Consider the following 25,545-nt stretch of genomic DNA (forward strand, 5'->3'; position numbering starts at 1 on the left):
AAAAACAAAAAACAAAACCAACAAGTTTTCTTGGTAACAAAAGATCACTAGTTGTGTAGCTAACACAGGAAAAAGAATTGGTGAAGCTCCTGAAGAAGACCTTTGTTACGATATGCAAATATCAAAACAATACCCTATTGAATGTACAAAATTTGTGTTTTTGTATCAGTTAAAGTTAATAAAAAATTCTGTCAAGTACAGACTTATATTGTTAGGGAAACAAGTAAAACAGCTAAAAGTCATCAATAACATCGAGATCAATTTTCATCAACATACTAAATATAGCTTGTTACAGAAAAGGTTACTAGGACTATGCTGAGAACAAGAGTAGAATGGTGTATCTTTTGTGTCTTTTCACAAATGTGCTAAAACTTAAAAGTTAAACTAAAACAAAACTGTATAAACGCCTAAGTTTATAAAGGAGTCAAAAGAGAAACTATGCCTGAACATCACTCTGAGGTACAACTTGGCACCTAGTACTAAGTCTACAGCATAAAATTTAGCATAAAATTAAGAGAACAAATAATGTAATAGCTGTACTCTCTCAGACAGAAATTTTTTACAGTAAGACAAGTAACAGCTTTCACTGAAGCTCAGCTGACTCTAGTTCCAGTACATGGTTCAGAGGCCACCTAAACCTTCCCTCAAGCAGACTTCTAGTCGACAGACTGAATCCACAAAACTGTATGCACGGCATGGCCTTGTTTTGACCTTATTCTGGTAACCAAGTGTCTTTGAAGCTTAATAATAAAATTACTTTTAAACTTCTACTGAACCCAGAGTAAAAGAATTTAAGTTTGCATAGTTTTCTCTCAAAAGATTTTCCCTACAACACTGAGGCTGAATACACAGCAGCAAGTGTCTGAATGAACCTTTATGGCGTCTCCCCAGAGTGACCCAGCGTTTCTGTGGTGGTCCAAGTGAGAAATGTCCCATATAGGCTCATGTGTGGGAACACCTGGACTCTAGTCAGTGGTGCTATCTTGGGGAAGTTTTAGGGCATAGGGACCTTGCTGGAGAAAGGCTACTACTAGAGGCCAGCTTTGAAAGTGTATAGCCTTGCCTCATTTCCAATTTGTTCACTCCTTTCTAGCTGTGATTGGAGATGTGATCTTTCAACTGCCTGCTGCCACGACTCTCCCACCATAAAAACTCTTCCTTTGCAACCATAAAACAAAATAAACTTTCCCCAAAAGTCACATTTTGTCATGGTGTATTATCCAACAACAAGAAGACAGAAACTGGCACCAGAGAGTAGGGTCATTGCTGTGAAGAATCTGACCAGGTTCATTTTTGGAGGAATTTGAAAGACCTTTGAAGGCTACACTAAAAATGTAAGCAGAGCTTCCAGGCCATTCTAGGAGAAGTTGGAGACAGCAGCACTGAGTAAAGAGGCTCAGAGAGATCCTGATCTGTAAAGTTTCAGAGGGAAGAAAAAAACATCTCAGCAACTATGCTGCATGCCATCTAGTGATATGCTGGCAAAGAATTGGGCTGCCATCTCTGTCCTAAGAACTGATGCTAAACAAAAATATATCCAGCTGTGGCTATGCATGGGAGGCTGAAGTGAGGATCTCTGTAAGTTCAAGGCCAGCCTGGTTCTACATAGCAAGGTGCAGGCCAACCAGGGATCTGTGGTGACTCTGTATGAAAACAAAAACAATAAGGAACTGATTTCTTTGGTGGGTGAAATCTGAAGACAGCATAACGCTGAGTCTCGGCCACAGTTACTACTGGTTACTCTTTACAGTGGTCTATAGTGAAAAACATCAGGTAGAACAAAAGAAATGAAAAAGTACAGTGTGAAGAGACCGGGAACACTGGGAAACAATATTATAGCGATGAACATGCTAGAAAGAGGAAGTGTTTTAGAGATATCACCATTAAGGACAGTGCCCTGCTCTGCACTGGAACAATGAGAAAAGTGCCCTCAGGCCAAGACCCCACTCAGCTGACTTCCAACTTAAGAAAGAGCCTAAAGGATTTCTGTTCCTAGAGAGCAACTGCTTAAACACATAAAAGACACTACTAAGGTAGGGTGAGGATCAAGGGTCCGTCCTATGTGGTCAGTTTAACTTGCTAGTGTCATCTACGGTGGGAAAGACGGAAGGGTGAGGTGGTCATGGCAGTGGCCATAAAACCTCCTGTACAGTTTCAGAGAGCCCTGAAGACAGGCAAAGTCTGGCAAAGCTGGAGATGCTGTGAAAGGAAAGTACACGAAACATTAAAAGAAAAGCTTGGGGGTTGGGGATTTAGCTCAGTGGTAGAGCGCTTGCCTAGGAAGCGCAAGGCCCTGGGTTCGGTCTCCAGCTCCGAAAAAAAAGAACCAAAAAAAAAAAAAAAAGAGAAAAGCCTGGCTTACAGCAGAAAACCCAAACTGCTAGATACCGGAGTCATGAGACATCTGCTAAGAGCTGATCACATCAGAGGAAGCAGCCCCAGAGAGATGCATGCACAGGACTCAAAGCCGGATGGGCGGAGCCACCTAAGCATCTGGCATGGAGATTGAGGATTTGGAGCGTTCTCTGCTGGGTTTTGGTTCAGTGTTCTCTCACTATGTCTTCATTCTTCCCTTTTAGAATGGAAATGTATATTCCATACCATAATGTCCTGGAAGTATCCTTCTTTAAATTTTATGGGTTGGGAGGTCACAGTTAAGAGACTGTAGTGAGTTTGAGAAGATACTGCTGACTTTTGAGTAGTGTTAAGACTGTTGAGTACTTTTAACACTGATTTAGAAGCATTTTACATTTTGATATGGCCATGATCCATAGGGAACATAGCACTACAGAAGAAAGTCATCACTAGGAGGGGCTTGTGAATTTTAGCCTCACCCCACTTCCAGTTTGCCCTCCTGCTTTCTACATGCGGCTGGAGGTGTGTAGTGTGATTTAGTTTGTGTGCAGAGCCCTTTAAGTGATCCTACTATGCCCTTCAATGTTGGCTGCCTCTTGGAATTCTGGGAACAAGAAAGGCTATAACAAAGCCAGCAGAGGCTGAGAGTATTTGGATTGAGCAGGTTCCAGGTAGCAGAAGAGCAGGGTCCGTGTCTAGGGTTAGAGAAGACAGTTGGTGACAGTTAAGACGGGGGAAACTGAGCCAGAGAAAATATTGTTAAGAGACAGGAGAAGAATTCACACAAAATAGCTAAAAGAGAAAGAAAAGCAAAGCTACAGAGGTGTCGTCTCTCAGCTTCCTGCTGTCATGTCCCCTTCACCATTATGCACCATCCCTCTACAATTATAAGCCAAAAAAGCTGTATTTCTCCCATAAGTTGTTTTTGGCTATGGTGTGTTATCACTGCAACGAGAAATAACATGGTTTCTAAGAATAAAAATAGCTCTTTTAATCTGAAATTCCTCCAATCAGCTGTTTATATGTTTTGACACCTAAAAATATTTTTGTTCATTTCAACAACAAAAAATGGTTTTAAAACAACTTTATAATCACTGTAGACCCTGAGCCACATTACAAGAGCTGTCAAAGCTATGATGGCTACTTCTCTCCCCAGCCTGTGGCACCTTCACTGTAAAATACTACCACAGGAACTACCGAAATGGTGGCTTCTGTCAAAACAGGGGCACTTCCTCAGCTTGCTGCTGGCATGAGGTACCACCACAAGAGCTGTTCACCTCCTCTCCAGCCTCCCCAAGCAGCTCAATAATGGCACCTCAGCCAAAGCCGACTACAGTCTTCCAATCTAAACCCATTGGCCTGATTCAGAGAAAGGTGTGGAGGGAAAAAAGCCACCACTCCCTGAGTTGGAGTACCCACCAATCTCTGAGCTTCTTACAAAACCCCACCACTCCCTGAGCTGGAAAACCCACCAATTCCTGAGCTCTCCAAGTCAGGGCTTAAAATCCTCACCTCACCAATCCTCACTCTAAAAATCTGCCCTGAAAAGCACCGCCCCCTATATAAACTCTGTTCTTTGTTCAATTCCTTGCTGTCCACTCTTGGGAACAGAAGCAGCCAACACTGGATTCATTACTCCATACCCTAAACCCTCCTGATGAATCTCTTTTATGCAAGATGTTGCCTGGTATGACTCTCATCAGAAAAGCCAGGAAGCAATGAAGAAAAGAAGGGAAGAAGTGAAGAGAAGGAGGAGGGCTGGGAGCTGCAGTGGCTCTGCTGAGGAGGTTTTCTCTCAGAGCTTCGTGGATCCTGGGCCCCCATGTTTCAGGACGCCATTCCATCTAAGTAGGGACACTAACAACCTCTACTCAATTACTTCTAAAATGGAGTAAAGAAATTTATTGTATAAGTCACTTAAATATTTGTGAAACCATTTATGTTTAGCCCTATTTTTTCTCTTATTTGTATTATTATTTCTATTTATTGTATAAGTAAATGCACTGTTCAAATGTTCACAAACCTGATTTTGGAGTTACTATCGATAGGAATTTGTTTCGCTGGAGAACAGAGTGCGGTGTCTTGACTGCTGTCAGTATTAAGAGACACTGAATCAGACATCCGAGATGGGGAAGAACAATTGCTGTTATTTTGATTACTATTGTGTGTGACTTCATCTGATAAAGAATCTGTATCCTTTGCATCATCTGAAACAAAGTAAACGTGTTTAAGCACAATGATAAATTCACCAAGAATTTATGGAAACCTTTTTACCGATTCTATGTCTGAGGGGATAAGTTAAGTAGGTATTAAGTCCTCTGTGTCTCTCCACCTCAAACACCTGCTCATAAAGTGGTAATCTCTCAATGAGTGAGGTGCCTGTTTAGAACAATGAGAAGCAATCGGTTTATATTCACTAAAGTGGAAGTTTAAAAGGAATTTGAAAATAGTTGTAAACAAGCTCTTTATGAAGACCTCAATACTAGCCAATTCAAGGATCTATTACACCCAGACATACCCACATATGGATTAAAGATATGTTTTTTGTTTTTAGAAGCAGTGCTCAAATGGTTTAGAAACCCCAATCTCAAGGTACTTAAGTCTTGGTTTCTTAATTTATAAAAAGTACCGTGAGACAGCCTTTGAAGTACTTTTCATGGAGCTAGGATGACACCCAACTGTTCGGCAGCCTAGTAACAACTGCCTGGTACCTAAACAACAGTGAAAGGACTCAGGAGCTTCTAAGTATCAGTATACACCCCGCTAACCAAGTGCCAGCTTGGTGATGTCACTAGCTTTACGGGAGCAATGGTCTGGACAAGCATTTGACAGAGATAACGCAGAGCTAACCAGGCACTACTTGTAAGAGCGGTGTGATGAGATGGGCGTTCTTTACAACTTTATTTCTAAGTCTAATATTTTGTTACATGAAAATTGGTTGGCAAAAACTGGGGAAAAGAGCTTAATATCTACCATTGCAGAATAGATAAGAATAAAATAATGTGCACATAGAAAGAGGTACTATGCTATGTATTATATGCAAAATCCTTCATTAGCCTCACTACAACTCAAATATGTCATCTATTAATGGATAGAATGAAGCACACAAGGAAGGATAAGTATCTAGAAAACACTCAATAGAGATGGAGTTATAACCTAGAATTCCATCCTTCTAATGCTCATGTCCTTACAAAAAAACTCTGCGCGGGAGTAGGAAGGGACTACCAATCTCTTTAAAAATGGGAAATATGGAGAATATTTTGGAAAGGCAGTTTTAAATTTTGTTTTTAAAATGTTTCAATAATGTGACTCCCACATTTATTTATTCACTCCCAATAAAATTTACTCCCACAAGTTAATACATCTTACTTAGGAAATTTCTAGTCTTAATGTTACCCCTTCTTAACATCTAACCTTTTTTATTATTACTAAGTGCTACGACTTTGGGCTGATTAATCGAGGTTTCAATTAATGGAGGTCGCATCTCTGCCATTTTCATTTCTTCATCAGAAGAAAGTTCTTCAGATTCCTAGTTTAAAGAGAAAAGAGATAAATACACAAATTAAACTTTGGACTCTGTAAATGAAAAAAATATAATAAAAACATCACTGGGAAAACAAAACAACTGTTAAGACCATGTATAAAAGTGCTTTTTAATGGTAAAATAGTTGACAAAACTGCATGACTCGGCTTTTTCAAGTGCAGCAATCAAGCTCCAGGAGTAGTTTAACAACACATTAAAACTTCTCATGTATCATTTTTTTGGAGCTAAGCCTTACCGAGTAGATATTATGTGCCAGAGTGTGAGGTTACTGGCAAACAAAAATGACCAAAGCACAACCCTGTTCTGAAATTTCAACTTAAGCAGTCCCTCCACAGAGTCTCTTCTGAATTGTTGGGTAGTCTCATAACTATGCTTGGCTTCTACAATGAACTACTACTAATGTGAACTATTAATTCTATTAACAGGTGAAAAAAACTTCACCTATTTTGCCACAGAATTGTTATTTTCCATATTTATTTCCTGTAATATGCCACAGTTGTTCCAGATTACCTATTACTGAGTAGTGTCAGCAAAGAAAATGACTTCTTACTCATCAACTATTAATAGAAATTTTAATATCATATGGCACACAAGAAATGAGATCTCTCACCAGTTAAATCATTCCTGCACACTAAGATAAAACTAAAGCAAATGCTTTACAAAACTTGCTTCCCTGAAGGAAAAAAAAAAAAAACAGTGCTAAGGACTTTATGTGTTTTAAGTGCCATAATGAAGATATGAATAGTGGAGGAGTCACTCAGTGACTGAGAGCACTTGTCTTCAAGAGGACAAAGATTTGTTTTCCAGCACCCACATAGTAGCTCTATTTCTTCATACACAAAAATACTATTTTAATGAAGTAGTTCGCAATCTCTATTTATATCTTTACAGATGTATTTATTTCTATTTTCTGTGTATGAATAAACATTCATATTAAAGTATGACTGTGTGCTGTGTATTTGTGATATCCATGGAGGTTAAGAGGGTGATGAGGGGTTGGGGATTTAGCTCAGTGGTTAGAGCGCTTGCCTAGCAAGCGCAAGGCCCTGGGTTCGGTCCCCAGCTCCAAAAAAAAAAAAAAAGAGTAAGAGGGTGATGAGTCTCTGGAACTGGAGTTAAGAAAGAACCAGCACCACCATAGAGTTCCAGCTAGGCATAACAGCTCACACCTAGCATGCGAGAGGCTAAGACAGGAGTAATACCACGAGTTACACTAGCTTGGGATGCACAGTGAGCTCCAGACCATGGCCCATAGAGATCTAGTCTCAAAAAATTGAGAGTTCTGTCAGTAGCAGTCTCACTTACACCTAAGACATACTTTCAGCAGAATACTATTCAGATGCCATAGAAATGAGATGCAGCACTGAGAGATACTACAGTATGAACTTCAAGAGAAATGCCAAGTGAAGGAACGATAAAAGACCACTTAGTGTATCAATCATAGGCAAAGTATATATGAGATGCTTACAGCTAAGGGGGATGCAAAGCCTTAAGAGACAAAAAGTATGCAATTTCGTTTTTTATGGCTATAAAAATATTCTGCAAGTAACTGTGGTGATGGTTTTACAACTTTTTAAATTGTTTAAGCCACTGAATTATATATTTGAATCAGTAAACTGTAGGGTTTGAGCTATCTCTTTTTAAAAAGGCCTCCTGCCTAAACTAGACAACTTTTACTTATTCAATAGTAGAAATTATATCTAGGTTCTCAGACACTGAACAAGGGTAACAATCAATGATGAGTGTTTCCATAAGTTAAATGATTGGGTATATCTAACACTTTCTCTTGACCTGCCCCCTTTTTCAAATGCTTGAGATAGAATCCAGGGCCTTATGCAAGCTGGGACAGCACTCTACCACTGATCTACATCTTCAATGGTCATTTTGATGCTACAGAAATAAAAGCAAGGACTCAGGATGCAGAAGACAGACCATGAGCCTACTATGTACAATGAACTGAACTTGATCCCCATTACTGCAAAAAATAAAGATATAAAGGCACCTGTAATTAATTATTCACTTTATATAACACATCATAATTTTATTTACCTACTAGTCATTTACTCACAAAGATAAAAAAAAAACAAATTTCATGTGATGAGTGATTTTTAGCAGTCTGAAATTTCTCAAGGATACCTCAATATAAATACTTGTTATATTTTTCTGCAGTCATACTATCAGGCTTCTGTTGTTTACAGCAATAAATCTGAACATAGAAAACTCTCAACATTATGTCAGAAGTCATACCTCAAAAACGTCATCATGGTTGACAAGATGCTTCATGTTCCCAGACGATTTCCTATTTGTAGTCACTGGTGAATTCCCCGCATTGGTCTCGGCTTCAGGCTCACTCGTTTTCGGTACAGAGTTCATATACTTTTCTCTCTCATCAAGCTTGCTTTTTGTTGTAATACTTTCTGAAGGCTGCATAAAACATAAAGATCTCATGTAAATTATATATATATATATATATTCTTGTATTAAATACTACATAAATGTAAGTAATATATCGACTTTCAATTCTAAATTAATATTAAAGAAACTATGACTATGCAAATTAGACTTGGAGAGAGAGACATGATTATATTGAAGTACATCATTAGTAAAAGTTACTTTCCTACAAGAAGACTGGAAGGCTGGTGTCGTGAGTCACTTAGTTCAGCATACTCACAAAAGGATAGAAGGTAAACCATTTTTCCTGCTGTGGAATGTTCAGTGACTCTAATGGCATGACAGAAGTTTTGTTTGGAGGTGGGGAGCACTGAGAAAAGTGCACTGAAAAAATGCATAGCTTAAGAAATTTGTGAGTGCTTCTGAAACAGTCCAGAGAAGTGTCAAATGTCTATAGTATCAATTAGCTAAAAATTGGAATAAAGCAGATTAGTGTCATTAAAACAGGTAGGGAAGAATATTTGTAGAATATTATGTCTTATTATTTGTTCAAGACAAGGTTTCTCTGCATAGGCTTGGTTGCCCTGGAACTCTGTAGACTAGGCTGGCCTTAAACTCAGAGATCTGACAGCCTCTACCTCCTGAGTGCTAGAATTAAAGGCGTGTGCCCTCAACCCAGAAAATATTATAGTTCAAAGCCTTGGAGTCTTGGTTTGGTTTTGGTTTTTTGAGAAACACAGAGGGTTTCTCTGTGTAGGCCTCACTGTTCTGGAACATGCTCTGTAGATCAGGTTAGTCTCAATTCAAAGAACTACCTGCCTCTGCCTCTCAAGTGCTGGGATTTAAGGTGTGTGCTACCACTGCCCAGCAGCCAGTGATTTTTTTAAACAGCTATCTAGATATTATCCTGATAGAAGATGAGCAATGGGGAATTCAAAAAGTTTAGGATTTAGACATCTGAAAACAAAACTACAAACTAAGTATCATATAATTAAGATCACCATATCAATTATGTCAAAAGCTTCAGGTCACTACGAACATAGATCATTACTTGGAACTGAGTTTCCTAACCTTCACACCCTTGTCCTTATTTACAACCTGCTGATCTTCATGTTGTTTTAAATCTCTCCCGGACTCCTCATTAGTTTCTTCATCCTTTAATCTGTGTACAATGGTTTGTACAGTCTTGACCATATTCTTAAGCTCATCTGGGTACGGTGTTGGATATCTCTTTAAGTTTCCCTCCTAGAGAAATAAGAGAAACATGAAATATTAGTATTTTTAACATCAACCTCAGAACTTAATGTATAATCCATCTGAACTGTGAAGACAGATAATGGTTTTTTTTTAAAAAGTTCTGTTTTTCTCATTTATTTATTTATTTATTTATTTATTTATTTATTTATTTATTAATACTGCAAATTAGGCAGTTTCATTTATTTTTCTCTTTCTTTCTTCCAGTGCTAGGGATCAAACTCTGGGCCTTTACATGACAGACAAAAGCTTCCCTAGTGAGCTCTCTCCCTCCCTGAAATATACCTTGTAATGGCAGATTTATATTGATCTCAAATCTTTTCGTACGTGACATAATTTGGATTAGTAATTTGGATTGCTTTAGGGTAAGCAATGAATCCAATACGTCTTTGTAAGCACAAATAGCATAACATAGGTATACAGTACGGACGTTAGTTAGTGCATCTGAAAGAAAAGCTGACAAGACTCACCCTGGGAGGTGCCTCCCTTTCATCTTTGTCTTCATCACATTCAAATGCTACTTGAGCCCGCTGTTTTCTCTGTTCTTCCCACAATGCAGGGTTAAAACTTTCATTATCTGATATGAACATAACTAAAGGAAAGTAAAAGAAAAGCTACTATTATTTTACAATGATCAAAGAAGACTATTACTCATAAATTTTATTATAAAAACAAGTCTAAGGGGAGATGATAATGCATGCCTTTAATTCCAGCACTCAGAAGGCAGAGGTAGGTGGATGTCTGTGAGTTCGAGGCCAGCCTGGTCTATATAACAAGTTCTAGGATAGCCAGGGCTACAGAGAAACTCTATCTTAGGAAAAAAACAAAACAAAACCCAGAAACAAACAAAAACAAGTTGATGGCAGTTAAAACTGGTCCAGGACAACAGCAACAAATTCCAGGTGAAATCGTTTTATTTCTTACAAATATTTTAAGTACTAACATTCTTTACTACCAAAAGGATAATTATTTGATCATATTATATAGTAATATTATTTATAGGACTCTCAGAGATTCTTACTGTATCAGCCAGGCTTTTGCATTATTAAGACTAAAGAATCAGGAGAAACAAAGGAAGAAAGCTTTGTTTTAGTTCCTGGTTTCAGAGGTCTCATTTCATCTTAATGAGGCAGACATAAGTAGATCCAGAGAAGTACATGTCAAGGCATCACAGAAGCAGAGGTGGTGTTGTAAGAAATAAAACGATTTCCTAGTTCACAGAGGATAACATTTTAATGTTCTATTTACAGAATGACATACCATTTCAGTAAAGGGCCATATAATAAAGTACTTCTGTTGCTAGCACTCAAGTATAGGCTAGAAGTAGTCAAGGACAGTAATTGGCTGGTTCAAAAGGAACTGGTAAAGTAATTTAAAGATGAGGAAATAGAAGCTTAACCACCTAACTTGCCACGGCATATTTTACTTTTATTCTATGTGTATGTGTGTTTTATGTATGCCTGGGGCCCATGGAGTCCAGAAGACTGATTGATCACCTTGAACTGGAGTTACTAGCAGCTATAAGCTGCCAAGGGGATGCTGGGGACAGAATCTGGGTCCACTGGAAAAATAGAAAATGCTCTTAATTACTGAGGCTCTTTCCAGCTCCCTGGAAGAAGATATGTTAGACTAACAGTGCACTTTTCTTCAACATTATATATTGAGTTAATTTCTAAGTAACTTCAGACCATAGTTATTTTCACTGTCTTAAATAAAGGAGGAAAGACACATACCTACATAACCTACCTACCTACACACACACACACACACACACACACACACACACACACACACACACACAAAGACATTTCAAGTATAATTTTAAAAATGTTATATACACACGGAGAACAATTTATAAATATATGAGGCTGGAGAGATTGCTCAGTGGTTAAGAGTACTGGATGCTCTTTTAGAGGTCCTGGCTCACAACAATCTATAATGAGATTTGATAGTATCTTCTGATATATATTAAATATACCAGAAATAGTTTGGACCTCTGTCTTCACACACTAATCCACAAGTACACACTTGTGGCCAGTATGAAATAATATAGTCTCTTTTGATGGGCAAAACCCAGGAAGTAACTTAGCAGTAACATATGGTCAAAGACTATAGATTCACAGATGGCCTTGGTCTAGTGTGTACATTGCAAGGGCATTCTATATTTTAGTACAAACTGCTAATCACACAATGTTAACAAGCACACTCAAAATTTAGCTAAGGACTATTGAAATAAAGAAAGCTACAGTTAATAACATTATCAATGGAACTTAAAGAAAACACACCTCTAAGTTCAACTCAGAGATGTTATTATCATCCAACTACTGAAAACTTTCTGACCAATTTTCCAAACTCTTGATGAAATAATAAAAAATTCTGGGGCTAAGAATTCTCTTAGTACTTTTGTTAAAGGGAAGGGGAGAAAGTAATTTTCAATTCCTACCATCTTCAGTCCTTGGTTGCTGAGGGAACATGTAATTAGTAAGCACCATTTTCTGAGTTTCTGAATCAGTTTCTTTTTGAAGAGGTATCAGAGGTTTGGACTAGGAAAAAAAATAAATTGTTAATAAAAAAAAAACCTACAAAAATACATATCTAACAATCCCTTTAATGACCACTACCAATTTGATAAAGTGTCAAGGTGCAAGCTAGAAAAACACATTTGTGTATAAATACAATAGCACTATGAACACTCATTTGAAACCATGGAGAAATCTAAAAAATGAAAATTAAATATTAGTAAAAGACAGATTCAATATATCCTAATTATTACTGAAAAAAATTTACAAGATATCAATAAGCCAAGACTATCTATGGCCTATGAATTATTTATTACATAGTAATTGTACTAATAAAGTTATAAAACACATTTCTGTTTTATATTATTTTCTGTCTCCAGCATTTCCTTTTACAAAAATGCTTTTAAGGGATAAATATTTGCAAGGCTTAAACTAATTATCTAAACATTTATTCCAGTCGCTAAACAGACAGCAAGTTGAACACTGCTTCTCTCTTACACTCTCTCCGTCAACAGTACCAACAGGACACTTGTTGGAGGTCCCAGGGATTTCAAACTTCATTCTTTTCTTACTATATTTCTTCTAATGGTTAATAAATAGTATCAATTCCTATTTTACATAAGTATACCTAAAATTCTACCAGTAACAGCCTTAAGTGATTCCATGTAGATAAGGAAATAGAAGTGAATCCTATCAGTCATTCTTTGGACAAACTCTTGTTAAAACATGATTTTAGCCTCAAATCTTACTCCCAAATATTTTAAAATTTTGGTTCCTCCTTGTTAAAAAATATACTGTCCTATATTTTCAAATCTGATCATTTTACTTGATTTCCTCAAATAACAGAATGGTCGTCCTACTCTTCCCTAAAGACCTCTCTCTTGACATCTCAAGTCCAGGGTGGTTCTTTCCTGCCTCATTTCCCACAAGCCAGACAGGGTGACACCTACTTACACTGCTGTGGGCACATCCTGTATTCAAATATAAAGACGCTCCTGCACTACCATCCTCATCCTGGTTTCTAAATTCAATCTCTTTCTTAATACCCACCAATCCCCTCCACTCTCCATAATACTTATCATCCAGGAGAAACATGCTTAATTGAAATTTTTAAAATATCCCAAAACTTTGAAAACCCTGAGCATAGACATGATTGTCACAAGTAGAAAAGAACACATTTGACCTCAAGAGACAGCATGATAAAAGCATGAAATTGATTTTTAAATGTTACATAAAATTATTTTCAGGATATATAGGTAAGCAATGCATGAAACACTAACAAAGTTTATATTTAGACTTTGATTCTTAGTCCATTAATTGTGATTATTAAAAGAAAAATTTAAATCTCCAAAATATACCATCCTAAGCATGTTAGTTAGTCTGCATTCCTACCTTTCTTATACCAATTATTTACACAGTCATAGTTCAACTGATACAAAGTATAAATAACACAGACAGACTTTTGGCCTATAGCTTCTTAGTGTGCAAAGAAGAAAAGAAGACCCCGGTAAATGGCATTATCAAAATTATCTAGGGCATTTTAAAAATCAATTTCCCTGAAAGTATTTTGCTATTATTCTTTTATTACATGACCCACTGTATATACCAAACCAACACATTTAAAAATGGGTCAACTGAATGAATGGCATGTGAATTAAACCTCATAAAATTTGTAACTAGCCATTACTACTTATTTAGTACATAAAACAGAGAAAATAATTTAATCAAGCTTTTCTAGTTTCCTTGAATGCCTAACTATTGATCTATAATCTCATTTAATTTCAGGTACTCACTTCTTTTGTCCTAACATTTAGGACATCGGTATTCTTGCCCAAAATCTAAAATAACTCATTTGCTAAACATAAATACTTAACAGCATTTTATTTCAAAGCATTAAGCATTAGATGCAGAAGGCAGCAAAAGAAGTATCTTCACTGAGTTTGCAGTATAGAAGAGGGATGATATACCTAACAAAGCTGGCTATTACAAACGTCGTCACAGGCTGACAAGGTGTAGGTACTAGAGGACACAGGAGACTGCCACTCACTTAACAAACAGGACAGCACGGCTAAGAGGTTTAAGGTGAGGAAAGAGAATAAAGTGGGCAGGGCAAAGAATGTTCTCAAAGAGAACTCAAGTTGGTGGAAAGAACGAATGGGTAAAGGATAAAAGAAATACCTACAGCATGAATGAGACCTCGAGGCCTATGATATGCAGGAAACAACCAACATAATTTAGGGAGTGGAGTGCAAGGCTAAGACTGAGAGATCATGTGAGTTACACTATCAGTGTGATGAGGGGCTAGAAGAGGAAAGCAGTTAACAGTAGAGGAGAGACCCAGAGTGTGTCAGCAATCTGAGTCAGCCTGTCCATTTGTAATTATCCAGTAGCTATACTTTTTTTTAAGGAAAAGAGATGATCTAGTGCTTGGCTAGTATAGAGGAGGCTCTGGGTTTGAGTCCTATTAGGGGTAGGAGGGAAGCTGGGCTATCAAGATAGCATATGCCTATAATCTGAGCATCCCACATACCAAGACAAGAGGATTTTGAGTTCAAGGTCACCTGGGCTGCATACCAAGTTCTCAGGAGAAAAAGTGGATGCAGGGAGAGTTCAAAAGAGATAAAAATAATTTTAATAATGCACTCAGTTTAACCTTATTAAAAACATTACAATTTTCAGCATAAAATCCAAAATGAAAATTTCACATTTTTCAGATCACCCCAGGGCAAAAATTTAGAATATAGTTAATTAGATGGTATCTGACTTCGGATTAAGCACGCATGATACCCCTGGGTTCTGCACTGAACAGGAAGGTATACATGAAATGACATACACAAGGTATTATCCAATACTCCTGAGAACCCGGTGATGGACTGGGCTGTCACAGTGATGGTAGGAGCTGCACTCCCGTGTTTGACTCCATAAAACATTTCTCAATGAGCTAAGGATCCCACGAAACATTTGGGGCACAAGACTACGTATGCCGTCTTAGGGAAAGCCGAATCTGAGATAGCTAGGTATCAATATTGGAGAGATACTTGGCTATATGTATGATCCAGACATAGCTACTAGGTTAAAGATGTTGCCAGACGTAATGAGAAATATGGAAAGTAATTTGAAGGATAGTGTACAAAAAATAAAGCAGAGGGATGTCATTCTGAAAGGCACTGAGAGAAGAGCCATCAAGTAAGCAGCAGAGGCAGGTGCGGACAGCAGGCAACACTCAAATCCACCACTCTCACCGTGCCTGCTAGTCATCGTCTCACCAAGACTGCTCAGTTTACATCTTTCAATTCCCTTTCATTTGTTCCTTTCTTTACTACGTGGCAACATTTCACTTCAACCACTCTCTTCTCAATAACCAAGATCTCTTTCCTGTGATGGCCTTCTCTTATACCTAGGTTGGCAGTTCTATTCACAGACCAGTCATGATGGCATACACCTTTAATCCCAGCACGCAGGAGGCATAGGCATAGACATAAGCATAGGAACAGGCACAGGGACAGGGGTCAAGGGGCTGAGAGAAGGGGAAGGGCAGGGGATGGGACAGGGGCAGGGGCAGAGGCAGAGGCAGGAGGATCTCTATGAATTTATGACTAGACTGGTCTACATAAGAAAATGCCAGGCCAGTCAAAGCTGTACAAAGACATCCCTTATACCCATCTCAAAACACCAAATAAAATAAAGTATTTGTATCACAAAACTAAACAAAATATTATCACTCCAAATCTGATCTTTAAGACTTTCTCAAAATTAATTATAAAAGTATCTCCTTTTTCTACTACTATTACAAATTTCTGCTTTATTACATCCCCACAAATCTGCAATGTTATTCCACTGGGGGCTGTAAAGACAGCTCAGTGGTTAACAGCTCTTACAGTGGACCTTGGTTTGGTTCCCAGCTCCCACATGACAGCTTACAACCACCTGAAACTGTAACTCCAGTTCTAGGGAATCCTATGCCCTCGTCTGACCTTTTCAGGTACCAATCACATATATATACATTCATGCAAAACACTTAAACAAACAAAATAAAAACTAAGAAAACAGAAATCAACCTAAATGTTCATCAGTGAATGACTGGCTAAAGACAGTGTAGCACACACACACATAATGAAACACAAGTAAGTCTTTAAAGGAAAGAATATCTTGTGAAACAAAAAGATAACTATCACATGATGTCATTGAAAGAGGAAAACTCAAAGAACGAGAATAAAATGTTCTAATGGATTTCGGATGAGAGTGTATTGGAACATGTTGGTTCAAGCACATAAAGCTGATAGAATAAATTCAAGAGCTTTACTGTAGACTATGGTAATTTCACTCAGAAATATTTTAACACTCAAAATTGCTGAATTGATTTTATGTGCACTCAAAACAAAGTGACAATCACAGGAAGGCACAATACAAAGTTACATGGAGTAGAGTAGATTGCCTCATCTTTATAGTTTTGTGGTTTTGGAAATTTGCTAAAATACAGTAAAATTTATTACTCATCTATCTATGTGTTAAAAGTGTTTCTAAATACAGAAAGATAAATGTAATTTTACATGTGAACCAAGGTATAACTGTCAAGTGGCTCTATATAAACTAAAGAGTATCATTATATATGCTTGGAAAAGAATATATATTGTTATATACATGAAAATGTATGCTATATATATGAAAAATACATACAACTGGAATTCTAGCCAAATTTACTAGGTCAATACCTACCTGATTATCTGACAGCCACATAGCAGTCAACTGTTGTAGCTTTGTAAAGCTAAAAGGCAAATTCTTTAACCTGAATGGAAAAAAAAATTAAACTTAAAAATAAAAGTATTTAAATAATAAAAGATTACATCAGAAACAGTGGTATAGCACTTACCTAGCATGAACCCTATCTTCCTACCTCCTACCACCAAAAAATAACGAAAATGAAAATATAAATCACCTGAACAATGCTATATAATGGTATATTCAGGTAAGATTTAAAAAAAGAAAGTAAAGCCACATGCATAGGTTAATATAGGAAAAAGGACAAACACATTATCCAGTCTTAAATATCATATGCGCAAGCCCAGGGGAGGCTGTATTTCCTGAGGGTGAGGAGTACCTTTGTCCACAATGTAAGACATGAAAAGCAACCTCCAATATTAGTACAAACCCTTCTAGGTATATCTGACAACTCTGTTCTAGGACTGGTACATTAACTTATCTAATATTAGCGTTCCTACTTTTTTTTAATAAACTGAAAAAAAATCAAATCTGCTAAAAAAATAAAAACTGTCCATTCCATAAAGAAAGGCAAGGCTACATTGAGTACTTACTCACAAAACGGCTTGTGTTTTGTATTCAGAGAACCAAAGCTGTAGTGAGATTGTTTTTAAAAACACTGTACTGTTTAGGGGTCCATTACTATTTTAAAATGATAACATGCAAAAAGAAAGTGACCTATGTGTTTATTACAGTCCAATTAAAATGGGATTTTAGTGGCTTAAAAGAAAATGGTCTCCATAAGCTCATAGGGAGTGAGACTACTATTGTGGCCTTGCTGGAGTAGATGTGACTTTGTTGGACGAAGTGGGATGCTAGGCGAGGGTTTGAAGGTCTTAGAACCTCAAAAGCTAGGCCTACTGGCTAGGTCACATCCCATTGCCTACAGATCAGTATGCACAACTCTCAGCTCCTCTTCCAGCACCATGCTGACTGCACGCTGCCATGCTTAGCACCATGATGACACTGGACTGAACCTCTGAACCTGTAAGCCAGGCTCAGTTAAATGTTGTCCTTTACAAGAGTTGCCTTGGTCACGGTGTCTCTTCACAGAAATGAAACCCTCAACCTCGGCAATCACTGTTCCGGTCTAGCAATCGTAGTGGTCAATCTGCTTGCTCTGCACTTTGGCTTTTATGGCTCAAGCTGTGTGAGTAAATCTATGCCCAGAAAAACATTAAGCCAAGATTACATTAAAAAGTTGCTTTGCTCAACATCAAGCAGTATTAAGGTGAATTTGGGACTTTAGGAATTGAAGGTCACATTTTGTAGTAATTGTGTTGGCCGAAATGAACCATGACAATCGCAATATATTAAGTAACATCATATAAGCTTTGTTCATTCTTTTAATTAAAAAATTTAAGAAACATCATGTAAATCCCATTCATTCTTTTAATTAAAAAATTTAAATATATGTAAAGAGAAATAAGCTTCAACTAGTGTAGTATTTCATATGAAACTTTAACTTTATTCAATGTATTCTATAAGCCAACTAAAGATTACAAACCTATTATCACTTAAATTGATAACTTTTAATTTCTGCATATCACCCATTTCCTCTGGAAGCGTCTCTAGTTTATTAGAATGGAGAAACAGCACAGTTACATTTTTCCAGTTTCCAATCTGGAAGAGAAACAAACTGGAGATCACAAACCTGGGATATAAACTGAAAATATTAATATATCTGAAAGTTCTCAAAAATACTCTTTACATTTGCAAAAATATTACTTTTATAATAACTATTCCTTTTAAATCAAAAGAAAAGCATTTAGGAACATCTTCAAAGTTACACAGCATGTTATTATTCAGATAATATATAACTTGATTAATCAACTATTTTAGAAAGAAATAAAACACAAACCTACTTAAGCTATTTAAAGAGCAGGCAGAAATGTAAAATAAATATAAAATGCTGTACCTCTGGGGGTAGCTGTTGTAAGTAATTGTGATCTGCAGCAAATGTTCTTATGTTTGTGAGCTGTCCGATAGAGGAAGGCAAAGCCTCAATTTCATTGAAACTGCAATCCAGTTCTTCTATTGACCTTAACCTTGAATAATAAATAGTAACACACGGTTTTTAAAATCTGTACTATACTCAAAACTTAACATGAACTTTAGCAAACAACCATAATAAAATTTAATAAAGTGCTTACTTAATGTTATCAATAATAAATAAGCCTATTTTCATTATAAAAATAACTAAAATATGTGTCAATTACTTATTTTAAATGTTTGTGGAATCTGCTTTAGATGCTCCTTGTGTGAATCTGTAAATCTCTGAAACACATGCTGAGAAGCATACTAAGTTAACAGTAACATTTTCCAGGGTCTATATGTTCACACACAACTCACCCTCCTATTGAGTCTGGTAGATACATTAATTGATTTTCATCTATTTTAAGAGTTGTGACATTTTTCAATGAACCTATTAAGAAAAAATAATAAATCATTTTCAGCTTAGATTAGAAAGCAAGTCCATCAACAGTCAATGTGAAACACTTTAGATTTGACAAGAATTAGAAAACATGATTAATAAATCTACCTACAAGAGATACTATCCCAACATCAGCCACTCTTACTCTCTTGCCAAATACTTGCTAACTTCATGCACCTCGTGTGTGTGTGTGTGTGTGTGTGTGTGTGTGTGTGTGTGTGTGTGTGTATGCATGCACGTGCTACATGCATGTACTTGTAGAGGGAAGAGGTAAAGCCAGGGTATCCTTCCACAGAAGCTGTCCTCCCTGTTTTCTGAGCCAGGCTCTTCTCGTACTGGGACATGGGGCTCATATAAGGTTACACTGGAAGGCTACAGAGCCCAGGGATATGTCTCCTCAGTGCTGAGAACAGAAGTGCATGCACCATTAAGGCTGATTTTTAATGTTAGTACATGAAATCAAACTCATGTCTTTATGCTTGCCAGGTAAGCCCTTTAACCAAGTATCTCTTCAGCCCCCAATGCATTCCTTAACCTAATTTGGATAATAACTAGTTTACTACCCACCCCCAAACTAAAATACAAACTACACAAGAAGACAGACATTTTGTCTCCACTGTTCACTTTGTCTGCATAATTCACATTCTTAAAGACGGTGTCTTTAGAATCCAATTTGCTGAATTAATAAAGAAACAGCAGTATGAAGGATGTTTATCACTAAATAAGAAAACAGTATATATAAATAAATATATCTCAATTTGAATATTGAAAGTACTGGTTAAATGAGGAGAGAATTCTAAAATGTAAAAATGTGCTTAACTTTAAAACAACTGGTGCATTTCACACTTCACCTGAGAAATCTATCATATCACCTTGAACTCTTAAGGTTTTAGACTTTTCATCAAAGTGATCTATCTCCTAATACTTCATCAAACAAACAATTTCAAAGTAGATTTAAAACAAATTGTAGACTGTTGCAAATTTTAAAAAATCCTTCATTTTCTTATCTGTCAGTCAACAGTGAAGTAACTACAGTTTCCAAATAATGGCTAGGAATCCAAGAAAACCTAGGGGCTAGCTTCGTTGTGAACAATTTATTGAAGTTATAAAAATGGAATTTGCTTAGAATAAGAAAAAATATCAAAAACAGTAAGCAGTACAGTGTGCAATGGAGCACGTCAGGGAACTGCCAAGTAACATCTGTGTGCGACAGCACAGTGAGATGTTAACAGGAATACCGAGTTTCTATGGAGGTCTGGAGTCAAAACAGACGTCTTTAGTAACTTAAAAAAAATGGTTTGAAAGCAATACAGACCGATAGTCTCAGGCAGCTGCTGAAGGGAATTACTTGATAAGAGGAAGTCCTGGAGATTTTCGCATGTTGAAATTCCTTCTTCAACCATTTCAATATTATTTTTAGAAACATCCAAGTATGTGAGCTGTCTCAAACTACCAATAAACTATAAGTAAAAGACAAAAAATACCACTATTATATCAAATAATTTTTAAAATTTAAATTAATAATTAAATGTGAATGCTTTCTAAATGTAACCAGACATGTTTGATAATGAAGATAAGGATTAATATTAGTCAAGCAGAGTTATGTTTTCTTGGGGAAATATTCATCACCTCCTGTGGAATGGAGAGGCTATTATGTCTTCTTAAGATATAAGAGCATGTAATTTCTAAGTTGATAAAGCAAATATCATTTTAGTTTAACTATTTCTAGAAAGACTGAATTGGTACTAATACAAATATGTTTTTTCATTAGTAAAGACCATTTTTAATAAAATTTGTTATGGAAGTTTTTAGATTTTAATCAAGAATGGGTACATGGTTTTTAAAAATGATAATTTGTTTCAAACTGCTTAAGAACAAACTAAATAAAAAATTAACTAAATGATTAAAAATATCTTTTGAATGTATGATTCAAATACTGAAAAAGAGAGGCAGTAATAAATGAAGAACCGCTGAGATTGTCATGTACATACCCCTGGAATAAAAGTCAGTCTATTGCCATCCATCCAAAACTCTCTCAATCCACTCAGTTGTTCAAGTACTTCAGGCTGTTGACACAGGAGGGAAGAAGTCAGTTAATTTCCGTGACTAGGTATCTGGCCCTGGAATTTCCAAGGTAATCTTTAGTTAGAACATGAAAGGAGAGAAGAGCAGGAAGCACTGCCAAGGTGTGTGCACACTTGTGTATGAACTACGGTTATCAATAGGAAAACCAAAGTTTTCAAAAGTAGATCATATAAGTTTAAGTTCTGAATTACCCAATTGGGTCATATATTTATATAATTGATAATTAAATGGGACCCACTATTTAAAATGTATAATTAAAATATCACTATTATCAAGAGATAGAACCTTTTAGAAAACTTTAGGAAAAAGGTCAAAAGTGAAAAAAGTCAATATATGATTCCCCACTCGTGTGTGTGTGTGTGTGTGTGTGTGTGTGTGCGCGCACACGCGCGCACACATGTGTTTACATGTGTGAATGCAGGAAGGTGAAGAGAGATCCAGATCCCCAGAACTATAGTTACAAGTTGTGATCTGTCCAATGTGGATGCTGGGAACTAAACACAAGTCCTTTGACTGAAAGAAGAACATGACAACAATATTTTATGTAAATTCCAGAGAGAAAATCAGAATATGTAAAGGAAAATTATACATGGTAAAGAAGAGCTAAACTCACTAACCCCCTTATGTTGCTGTGAATCTTGGTATCTTGTTCTATGTACACTGGATTGTACAACCCCTTGAAGTTATATGTCCCTTAGCCCAAAGACCCACATATAATCATTACGTATGCAATGGAAAAGAATATGATCATGAACGGCACGAGTCATACTTTAAATTCATATAGTTCTTATTTATTATTAACAAATACAGGTAAGTTTTAAGCTGTAACTTCAGTTAAAAAATACTTCACTTTTATAGAAGGTTTTTTTACCATTGTTAATTCTAGCAGTAGTAAGTGTTAGGGGATTGATTTTTGTTTAGCTGTACTCCCATGTGGTGGGATTACTGGTGTAGACTACCTGGCCTATCTTCCAAATACTGTTTTGTTATTCTGACTGTGACATTTATACAAATTCTTTTTTTTCAAAGGATGATTCTGAAAGCTAATAGGACTCACAAAACAAGGACGAAAAGGATAACTTAGGGAGCACAGCATGCACTTTACATTAAGTGTGCCTTTGCAAATATAGAAAAAAAATCACAAATCATCTTCAGTTAGAATATGAAAGAGTAGGCTAGACCAGTGGATAGGTAGTAAAAGTGTATGGCTCAGTGGTTAAGAAAACTGCTGCTCTTTCAGAGGACCTGAGTTCCATTTCCAGAGCATGCTGGCTCATAAATATCCATAAGTCCAGTCCCAGGGGATCCAGCATCCTGCATTCTAGCTTAGTCTCTTCAGAAGCCAGGCACACAGTGGTGTACAGACACACACACAAAAGCAAAACATCCATACATATAAAATTATGAATTAAAATATATTATGCAAAAGTACTTCAGAGAAAGTATAAGGTATTCCAAATATCCTGGTATTTTACCGACTATTGTTAAAATGCACAAAACGCACAAGAGAGATTCTTGTTCTTGACACTATTGTTTGAAAACTGTGAATTACAGTTATTAAATACCTTTTTTTTTTAAAGGCACCTGGCTTATTTTCTCAGCTATTTTTTAAAACCTACTTAAATACAAACACTGCATACTTTTGCCATTCCTTTCAGATTCACTTAGAATACAAAGAACAAATTCAACTGACAGATCTCAAGGCAAAGTCAAAACTAGTAGTTTACCCTCAATAATTTCCTTTTTAAGCAGTAAGTAAAACTACCTCGGTGTGACTTTAACCAAGCAAGTAAAAGATCTGTACAATAAGAACTTCAAGACTCTGAAGAAAGAAATTGAAGAAGACCTCAGAAGATGGAAAGATCTCCCATGCTCATGGATTGGCAGGATTAATATAGTAAAAATGGTCATTCTACCAAAAGCGATCTACAGATTCAATGCAATCCCCATCAAAATACCAATCCAATTCTTCAAAGAGTTAGACAGAACAATCTGCAAATTCATCTGGAATAACAAAAAACCCAGGATAGCTAAAGCTATCCTCAACAATAAAAGGACTTCAGGGGGAATCACTATCCCTGAACTCAAGCAGTATTACAGAGCAATAGTGATTAAAAACTGCATGGTATTGGTACAGAGACAGACAGATAGACCAATGGAACAGAATTGAAGACCCAGAAATGAACCCACACACCTATGGGCACTTGATTTTTGACAAAGGAGCCAAAACCATAAAATGGAAAAAAGATAGCATTTTCAGCAAATGGTGCTGGTTCAACTGGAGGTCAGCATGTAGAAGAATACAGATCGATCTATTATCACCCTGTACAAAGCTTAAGTCCAAGTGGATCAAGGACGTCCACATCAAACCACATACACTCAAACTAATAGAAGAAAAACTAGGGAAGCATCTGGAACACATGGGCACTGGAAAAAATTTCCTGAACAAAACACCAATGGCTTATGCTCTAAGATCAAGAATCGACAAATGGGATCTCATAAAACTGCAAAGCTTCTGTAAGGCAAAGGACACTGTGGTTAGGACAAAACAGCAACCAACAGATTGGGAAAAGATCTTTACCAATCCTACAACAGATAGAGGCCTTATATCCAAAATATACAAAGAACTCAAGAAGTTAGACCGCAGGGAGACAAATAACCCTATTAAAAAATGGGGTTCAGGCGCTTACCTAGGAAGCGCAAGGCCCTGGGTTCGGTCCCCAGCTCCGAAAAAAAGAACCAAAAAAAAATGGGGTTCAGAGCTAAACAAAGAATTCACAGCTGAGGAATGCCGAATGGCTGAGAAACACCTAAAGAAATGTTCAACATCTTTAGTCATAAGGGAAATGCAAATCAAAACAACCCTGAGATTTCACCTCACACCAGTGAGAATGGCTAAGATCAAAAACTCAGGTGACAGCAGATGCTGGAGAGGATGCGGAGAAAGAGGAACACTCCTCCATTGTTGGTGGGATCGCAGACTGGTACAACCATTCTGGAAATCAGTCTGGAGGTTCCTCAGAAAATTGGACATTGAACTGCCTGAGGATCCAGCTATACCTCTCTTGGGCATATACCCAAAAGATGCCCCAACATATAAAAAAGACACGTGCTCCACTATGTTCATAGCAGCCTTATTTATAATAGCCAGAAGCTGGAAAGAACCCAGATGCCCTTCAACAGAGGAATGGATACAGAAAATGTGGTACATCTACACAATGGAATATTACTCAGCTATCAAAAACAGTGACTTTATGAAATTCGTAGGCAAATGGTTGGAACTGGAAAATATCATCCTGAGTGAGGTAACCCAATCACAGAAAAACACACATGGTATGCACTCATTGATAAGTGGCTATTAGCCCAAATGCTTGAATTACCCTAGCTGCCTAGAACAAATGAAACTCAAGACGGATGATCAAAATGTGAATGCTTCACTCCTTCTTTAAAAGGGGAACAAGAATACCCTTGGCAGGGAATAGAGAGGCAAAGATTAAAACAGACACAGAAGGAAGACCCATTCAGAGCCTGCCCCACATGTGGCCCATGCATATACAGCCATCCAATTAGACAAGATGGATGAAGCAAAGAAGTGCAGACCGACAGGAGCCGGATGTAGATCGCTCCTGAGAGACACAGCCAGAATACAGCAAATACAGAGGCGAATGCCAGCAGCAAACCACTGAACTGAGAACGGGACCCCTGTTGAAGGAATCAGAGAAAGAACTCAAAGAGCTTGAAGGAGCTCAAGACCCCTTATGAACAACAATGTCAAGCAACCAGAGCTTCCAGGGACTAAGCCACTACCTAAAGACTATACATGGACTGACCCTGGACTCTGACCTCATAGATAGCAATGAATATCCTAGTAAGAGCACCAGTGGAAGGGGAAGCCCTGGGTCCTGCTAAGACTGAACCCCCAGTGAACTAGACTATGGGGGGATGGCGGCAATGGGGGGAGGATGGGGAGGGGAACACCCATAAGGAAGGGGAGGGGGAGGGATTAGGGGGATGTTTGTCCGGAGACCGGGAAAGGGAATAACACTCGAAATGTAAATAAGAAACACTCAAGTTAATAAAAAAAAAACAAAACAAAACAAAAGAAAACAAAACTAGGAGCTGTGTAACATAAGGCACATTTGATGGGTTTCCCCCACCCACTTGTAAGCTGTCAGATTTTCTACTAACATAAAAACATTTTTATT

The 25,545-nt window shown here is 37.2% G+C and overlaps 1 protein-coding gene across 41 annotated transcripts in view; it reads right to left on the minus strand.

Annotated features, from left to right (window-relative positions):
- Positions 1-25,545, minus strand: part of Erbin (erbb2 interacting protein) — a 101,742-nt gene that overhangs the window by 16,270 nt on the left and 59,927 nt on the right. For 22 of the 41 annotated variants that reach the window (NM_001427815.1, XM_087628309.1, XM_087628262.1 and 19 more), the window contains 12 exon segments: positions 4,379-4,562; positions 5,770-5,884; positions 8,147-8,323; positions 9,362-9,535; positions 10,015-10,136; positions 11,988-12,087; positions 16,780-16,849; positions 18,329-18,444; positions 18,740-18,869; positions 19,174-19,246; positions 20,571-20,715; positions 21,247-21,321. In NM_001427815.1, coding sequence (NP_001414744.1) covers positions 4,379-4,562; positions 5,770-5,884; positions 8,147-8,323; positions 9,362-9,535; positions 10,015-10,136; positions 11,988-12,087; positions 16,780-16,849; positions 18,329-18,444; positions 18,740-18,869; positions 19,174-19,246; positions 20,571-20,715; positions 21,247-21,321 — 1,481 coding nt within the window. 41 annotated transcript variants of the gene reach the window in all.

The sequence above is a fragment of the Rattus norvegicus genome, chromosome 2 (assembly GCF_021556685.1).
Source record: "Rattus norvegicus strain SHRSP/BbbUtx chromosome 2, alternate assembly SHRSP_T2T, whole genome shotgun sequence".
In the NCBI taxonomy this organism is placed as follows: domain Eukaryota; kingdom Metazoa; phylum Chordata; class Mammalia; order Rodentia; family Muridae; genus Rattus; species Rattus norvegicus.